This window comes from Ursus maritimus, unplaced genomic scaffold (genome assembly GCF_017311325.1).
Source record: "Ursus maritimus isolate PB19 unplaced genomic scaffold, ASM1731132v1 scaffold_6, whole genome shotgun sequence".
Classification (NCBI taxonomy): domain Eukaryota; kingdom Metazoa; phylum Chordata; class Mammalia; order Carnivora; family Ursidae; genus Ursus; species Ursus maritimus.
The window spans coordinates 49,770,753-49,778,525 of NW_024426774.1; the positions used below are offsets into that span (position 1 = coordinate 49,770,753).

Below are 7,773 nucleotides of genomic sequence, written 5' to 3' on the forward strand. Positions count from 1 at the left end.
AAAGGTTGCACCTGTTCTAGCTGGCTGGGGACCTCGTCCTCCTGACTCTCCCACTCTCTCTGGGTAACCCCACCTATCCTCATAATGAGGTGGATGCTTGCTTCCTCTCCAGCCTTCAGACCTCCCTCCTCCATGCTCCAGGTAGATCCTGTTCTATCGGAGCCCATCTCCTGGCAATAGCTATGGCTTTAGTGAAGGGCAAATGTCCTGAGTCATTCTCCAGAAGGGATGGGCTTATACCCTGTGAATGGACGAGCCCAACTCCCTCTCCTGTGGATCCAATTGCCTACGAGCTATAGGATGGAGCAGACACCAACGACAGCAGACCAGAGAGAAAAACGGTCTGCCTGGGCCAGGATGACTGTGGAGCTATACGCTGTATAGGCCCAGAGACCACCAGGTCTCTGGATCATGTCTCTGGATCGTGCCGGGGCCTAGTATTCAATGGGAGTTCCTGTCAAGGGGACAGGTATTGGGAGTGTTTATTATGAAAGTCTACTTGCAGCAAGATTCCCCTTACTAGAAGCCTGAATCTTCCTTGCTGACGCCCCTGACTTCGGTAGCATCAGTGCACCCACAGCACCCAAACACCTCCCCTGAGGCATTTCCTCTACTACCCTCTCTTGCCTGGGCCACTGCAGGGGCCTCCTAGCTGGTCACCTCTGGTCCGTGATCCACGCTGGGGCCAGGCGATCCTAAAACAAATATGATCAGGCCTCAAAGGCCTGCCTTGTTCTTGGGATAGAGCCCAGACCCCTTACCTCCACGCGCAGGGAAAGGCCACTCCACCCCTCGCTCTGAGTCCCAGCTTCAGTGCCTTCTCAGTTTGGGGAGCATGCTGAGCTCTCTTCCAACTTGGGGCTCTGCTGTCGCCTCTGTGCACAAATGCCTTTCCCTCTCTCTTTCCAGGGCCACCCCCTTTCATCCTTAGGCCTCAGCTTACAGATGGCTTCCTGACATTCTGGTCTGGACTGGGTCCCTCTAGCAAACAACCAGACGGCTGCACTTTTCCCTCTTGGCACCCACTGCAATCGAAAGGAGTCACTAGCTGTAATCACCTGTTTGAGGTCTAGGTAGATGGTGGAGTCAATGAGGGGAGAGACCAAGGCTGTTTCAGTCAGCCAGGTATTCCCTGTGCACAGTAAGGGCTGGCCTAGGGTTGGCGCAGCAGACCATGGACTTGGCTCCCCGGTGGCCTTTCCATCCCATGATGAGGCTAAGCCAATGGTTCTCCAGGAGGGCACTACTGCCCCCTGGGGGAATTTTGGATATGATGATTTGGGATATATATTTTTTTTTACCGTCGCAATGATTCCAGGCTGTGCTCCTTTCCCCCAGCTCCCCACCACCTGCCACCACCTCCTGTTCTAATCCGCCAGAGGCACAACAGGAAATCTGTAGGGAGCATATCTAATATTTCCAGAGGAATATTCCAAGGGACTTGTACAAACATTTGGCTTGTGTCCAAGGAACAGGGGCCCACACGTCTGTTCCGTAAACCAAAAAATCAGCCTCTGGTGGCCTGAGCCCGGGACACTTCCTGAGGCCTCTTTCCCCTCCCCAACCTCCAGCTTCCCAGCCTGGCTGCCCTTCACTTCTCCCTGCTGAGCTGGCTGACTGTTCCCTTGGAAATATCCTAGTGCAGCTGAGGCGTAAAGGGGGCTTCCTCCCAAGGAGACTTGTATCAGGAACGCAGTTCTCATGGACAGTGTGCTGGGACTTCAACTTGTCCCCCTCCTTCTATGTTCTCCCCTTCTTCCACAGAAATTTTGCATACTTCTACCTGGACACATGGCCAGCCAAACAGAAAGACTACATTTCCCAGCCTCCCTCACAGCTGGGCACGCCCATGAGGCTAAGTGATGAGCAGAAGGGATCTACGGAAGGGTCTGGTTGTGCCCTTAAAGGGAAGGGGCATGCCTGCCCATGTTGCGGTACAGGCTGTGATGGAGAGCCATCACCAACCCTGTTGTCACAGGGACCCCTGGGGATAGCAGAGCAACAAAACAGAGGCATCCGGGGTCCAGGACAGCCTTGCTGGTCAGAACTGCACCAGCCAGGACTCCCCACACTTCAACTGCTAGGTGAGTGAGAGGGACGCTCGTGTTCACAGCCGGTTAGCGAGAGCTCACTTGCAGCCAGGTCTGTGTCCCACCTGCCACCTGACGCTGCAGGTAAGGGCAGCTCCTCCGCAGCCCAGACCACTCCGGGACCTCTCCAAAGGTTCATGGGGGTCGTCAGGGGGTGAGGGGAACTGTTTGGAAGCTGAGTTTGCATAGCAAGCCCAGTCTTTGACATCGTGTTAATTGCAACAAAATTTCAGGGCTGATAGAGGTAAGGGGGAGCGCTCCCCATTGCCCCATCACCCCACCGGTGTAGGCAGGGATAGGACCTCACTGAGAATCCCAAGGAAGAGGAGACTGTCTGTCTGTTGTCCCAAGAGCCCAGGACTAGAGTCTCCAAGACTGAATGAAACACTGTCCTTCAGATGCTGTCACTGGTGTCCCCTGCAGACGCGTCCGGCCTATGGACTTACTGTCTTTGAGCAACACAATGTTTTGTAACAAAATCGTACCTTAACTCAACGTTAGGGGATTTCTCATACAAATGCAGATGTATAGCTTCTCTTGAAAAATCTGAGTAGCTGGCACATGGGCCCAAATTCTCTGCCTGTCACTGATTATCTGGCCCCTCTGGACCGGGACATGCACTCTCAGCTCACCCCACTTGCCTCCACTCACCCGAAATGCGACATGCGTGTGCTTTCCCCTCTGGCCTCCTCTTCCCACACCACCTGTCGTGCTCCCATTGGCATGTGAGTGTTTGATCCCTGCCCCCTTCTGTCACCTATCAGGAGTCCTATATCCCTGCCCCAGTGGAAGAAGAGGTACTTCTTACACCGCCTCTTCTCACGGCTGGAGTTGGGCCATCTGGCCTCCTCTGGCTCAAGTCTCTGTTTTTACCAAGCCCTGACATGGGGTGACCAGGGAGCAAACAAAACCTTGCCCCTCTGCTCAGTGACCTCAACCTTGAGAGGAACACTCTCCCTGTGGGTTTGCAGGATTCCTTTGGGGGCACAAGGGCCAAAGGCCCAAAACTTCCAAGAGTATGGCTGGTCCACGACATCCTTGTGCCCTCTCCTCACATTCATTGAAGAGTCTATGTTCCATGGGTATCCCAATCCAAAGCTGGGATCGAAGGGGCATCTGCATGTCCCCCAAGGGTGTAGAACACACAGGCAGCAGTGACTCTGGCTACGGCCATGATGATGGGACTGCCTGGGAAGAACCATCCTGTAGTGGGAGCAATCAGATGGTCCTGGGCTTCCATCCCAGTCCACCCTTTGCTAGCTGTGTGCCCTGAAGCATGTGACTTGACCTTTCAGCTCAGAAGGGGCTGCTCCAGGAAGGGCAGCCAGAGGAGACAAGACCAGGGGCCCTCGCAGCAGAGGGGACGGCCACTCACCACTGAGCTCATTGTGCCCGGTCTGGTAGGACCGTGGCTGGACAAGCAGCTGATGACTGGAATGACCAGGTAAAAAAGATAGTGATAGTCTTCTTGGGTGTATGAAATGATTTCTTATACCAACTATAATAACAATTAGAATAAATACATGTATAATCATATATAATTATAATAGTTAATATGTATTGAGTGCCAAGCAGTATTTAAAGAGACTGGGCTCCAGGGTGTGAGCAGACCTGGGTTCAAACCCTGCCCCTCCGCTTTTGGCTGCTTATCTCTTGAAAATCGAAGCTAAGACTCAAAGGTGATTGTGAATTGGTTAAAAATGGGGCTCTGGGGCCAGATCGCATGGGCTTGATTCCCAACTCCACGACTTACCAGTGTATAACTTAATCTCTTTGTGCCATAGTTTCCTCATCTGTAAAACGGGGGTGATAATAGTTGCTATTATATATGCTTGCGAGGCGCGTTAAATGTCTACCTACAAGTACCTGGTACAAATCATAGCTGGAACGTGATATAGCTCATGGTAAATGAGTTCTATGCAGAACAGTGCCCAGCATCTAATAAGCTCAGTATCCGTTAAATATGTCTCTTTCAAAGGGTTGTTGTGGGGTTTTAAAGAAACAGCATCTGAAAATGGCACCTTGTTTGTGCCTAATGAATGCCCATTCTCTCTCCTTGTGATGAATACACATTTTTAAAATCAGAATCCTCCATGTTTTGGTCATTCGTCTTATAGGCGCTCCCTGCAGCCTTGTACTCCCCCACCACTTGGACTCAGCCCCATGCAGGGTACCCCAAGCACTGCCCCCGCCCCTGTGCTGGCTCAGGCCCAGCCGCCCTGGCAGCCCATGGTATGCTCTCCAAAGCGCTTTCTTATTCATGAGCCATGGGTGCTGAGAACAACAGAGGGCAGTGAGGAGGGGGGTAGGGTGAGGACGGGAGGTACTTTGACCCCTGTGTGACCTTGGCCAGGCTCCTGCACTTTTCTGGGCGTATTTGCTCATCTCTGAAGGGGAACAATATCTCTGCCCTTTGGCCTCACAAAGCTGCTGTGAGCCTGAAATGAATTTATGCATGCACAGAGGAAGTGTTGTTATGGGATATTATACTCAGGTAGCCAAAGGAGGGGCTTTATGGGCCCCAAACCTAAAAGGGTCTGGGAAGGCCAGATCCAGGGTCACTGGTGAGGGAATACTTCCCAGAAGGCTGTTTTGCTCTGAGTAGTGTGTCCCCAAGACCAGAGCCTTCTGTGTAATCATTCACCAATCTGGCCCTGGCTGAGAGAAGGAGGGTGAGCAGGCCTGAATGCTGTGGGGAGGCCAAATTTGGACATGGGTTAAGCGCTTGGCCAGTGCAGGAGGTGGAATGTGTCCAGGGCTGGGGAAGGGAGGGACTGCATTCCCTGTGACTGCCTGGCAGTGACTGCCACGACTGGGAGTGGGGGGCTCCAGCCAGCCCCCTCTGGGGGCACTCACTGTCAGCATAGACAACCTACTCCTTTTCTTCCCAGGGAAGGAAGAGCCCACCCAGAGGAGCCAGGCAGCAGGCAAAGGGCAAGAGTGCAGACTGACATAAGGCAGATGGGGGGAGGGGCTCAGTCAGGGGCACGGATGGAGGATGAAGGATGGGGGATGGGGAAGACTGCCCCACAGACAGCAGCGGAGCTTTACTCCTGTGGGCATAGCTCTTCAGGGGTCAGAAAGTGCTTCTCCATATATTATTCATTCTTTCCTTTCTCCTGCTAGGGTTCAGAGCCTGGCCTGGGTAGGGGGACTTCATAGCACGGGCAAGTATGTGGGTATTAGGGTGGGGGGGGTTGGGAGATGGGGGTTGTGATCAGGGAAGGAAAATATGATTCAGACTGAATGGGCACTAGAGGAGACAAGACCCCTGAGAACACAGGCAGGGCTACACAGTCCGTCCCCCCCCCCCCCCAGGTTCTTTTATGCACTGGTCTAGAGGGTACCATTCACAAAGCCTGCTCAGCCCTTGGGCCAGGGTGCCTGGAGGAGGAAGGGGTGCTGGAGCAAGAGGCAGCTATTCAATGCACAGGGTTTTCCCCCTCCCTCCAAGGTGACATTGCCCTTCTTCCCCTCAGCCACGGGGATATTCACAGTGGAGTGGTGCTCCCCAGAGTTGAGCAATGAGGAGCCCAAGACCCTCCATGAGGCAGCTGGCCTGGCCTACCCAGTGCTGAGGATGCAGAGGAAGTGTGGAGGCCCCCCATTCATGTCTTTGTCTTCCCCCTGGAAACACCTGGATAAAGTTCATTTCCGGAGGCAACTGTGGGAAACTGGTCAAGAACAGGTCAAAGCAGAATGTTAGCAAAAAAGCACAGCTGGAGTGTCACCTCCCACTCCCCCTCTGTCCCTCCTCTTGGCTCAGGTTGCTTCCCAGGCCACAGGCCCATTCAGAGAGCCCACATTTCACATCCAGGAGCGTGTGAGCTCATGCCCCGGTTAGGACACATCTGTGTGTGCTGCTGTGGACACATGCCCTGGTTCTCTGAACCTCTACCCCTTGCAACATCAGAGATGTCACATGTGCTCCTGGGCGGACATGCGTGTGGGAGCACATGTGCACACAGGCTTCTGCGAACAGGAAGACCCAGGAGCTCGAAAAGAGAGGTCTGCTGAATGGCCAGGGACCTGTCATTGCTATGATTTCGGGGGGGCTGGGATGAAGCCAGGTCTTTGAAGAGAAGGAAAGTGACAAGTCATGGAGACTAAGAACACCCCTCCCCACCCCAGGCTGGTGGAGGGTGGACTCTCATACTCTGGTCCTTCTCCCCCAGTATGGCCCCAAACCCAGAGACCCAGCTGGGTAGGCCACGGCTCTGACTTGGCCCACAGGGGTTCCAGGTAAATAGACGGGGCCTGGCCCTCCCCTCCTGGAGGAAAAGTCCATTCAGGACCACAGGAAGATTTCACTGGGGGAGGTCCCAGTCTGATAGGGGAGCGGACTCCTTTGTTCAAGGATGATGAAGATAGCACTCCCCAGATACCACTCCCCCAACAAGTTCCAGTCTGGTGGAGTGGGGGGGAGAGGGGAGAAAGTTCGTAGAGGTTGGTGCTGGTGTCAGCTGTGCCAGCTGCTACATTTCTCCCACCCTGTGCCCAAAGCAAGAGTAGGATCCCTGGAAAGGTGGGCGGTGCCTCTGCCCCCAGTGGCCACCTGCCTACCAACCCAGCCTGTGATACAGAGCTGGGGCCTAGGAGAGGCGCCAGGCCCAGGCCCAGGAAGAGAGCTGGGCTATAAATAGGCCTGAGACCCAGCCCTCCCCTCCGTGGAGCGGAGGGGATCCCTGCAGTACAATGCTTGCCACCCACAGCGCGGAAAGACTTCTTTTAAGAGATCCAGCAGAGTGAGAGGAGAGATGCTCGCCCTGTCCTCCAGGCCCACCTTAGCTCCAACCTGGCCTCAGCTTCCAGGCCCCAGAGAAGTACAGTTCAGCCACCTCTCTAGTTGCCTCAGTTTCCCTGTGGGTCCTATTCCCGAGGATGTGGGTCTCTATGACCCCCAAAGCCAGTCTGGCCGGGGAGTGGTCTCTTCTCTCCCATCCCGGAGTTCTCTGGGTGGAGGTCCAGGAATCCCCTCTGCGACCCCCACCCTCCCCGCCCTGCCGGGATGCCGGCCCCTCCTACCTGCAAACACAGCAGAGCAGTAGGCATCGCTGATGTCGGTGTCCGGGGTGTGGACATTCTCGGCATAGAGGATGAAGACCCTCAGCATGACTGGCACGAGTTAAGGGCCCCGTGCGCCCAGGGCGCGGAGAGGGCTGGGGAAGGTCGGGGAGGATCGAGGCGCAGCTGGTGGGTCTCCTCGCTGGAGAAGGCTGGAGGAGGGAGGCCGGTTGGGATCGCTGGCTCCCGGCTCAGATCTGCTGCTTTTGAAGAGAAACAGGCCAGCCCCAGGCTGCTCCAGTGGGCTACACTCGGTCCCCGCACCAGCCGCGCTGACTCCGTTTGTCAGCGGGTGCTTCGAGAACAGGGGCTTCTGCTCATCTTCCACCCCCGCCGCCCGACCCGGGCTCGGCTGAGCTGTAATTCAATGCTCCGGCCGCAGACTCTCCCAATGACAAGGCATTTTGCACCTGGCCGGGCAACAGCGGACGGGGCGGCGGCCGCGATGGCGGGGGGCTGGCCCAGGGCTCCCGACGCCCAGCGCAGTCCAGATCTCGCTCCCGACAGGAGAAAGGCTCAGGCCCTCCCCCGACCTTCCACCCGCCCCCAGCCGCGCGCCTCGCCAAGACGCTCGCCTCCTCTGGCCGCCAGGATTCGATCACTCTCTTTTGGAGTCTGC

At 55.6% G+C, this 7,773-nt stretch overlaps 1 protein-coding gene across 2 annotated transcripts in view; it reads right to left on the minus strand.

Annotated features, from left to right (window-relative positions):
* Positions 1-7,540, minus strand: part of DYSF (dysferlin) — a 203,481-nt gene extending 195,941 nt beyond the window's left edge. Inside the window, exon 1 of one of the 2 annotated variants that reach the window (XM_008699984.2) lies at positions 7,116-7,540. In XM_008699984.2, the coding sequence (XP_008698206.2) occupies positions 7,116-7,203 (88 nt within the window). In that variant the 5' untranslated portion in view covers positions 7,204-7,540. The remainder of the gene's footprint in view (positions 1-7,115) is intronic. The other variant, XM_040623327.1, reaches the window with a different exon arrangement.
* Positions 7,541-7,773: the final 233 nt, after the last annotated feature.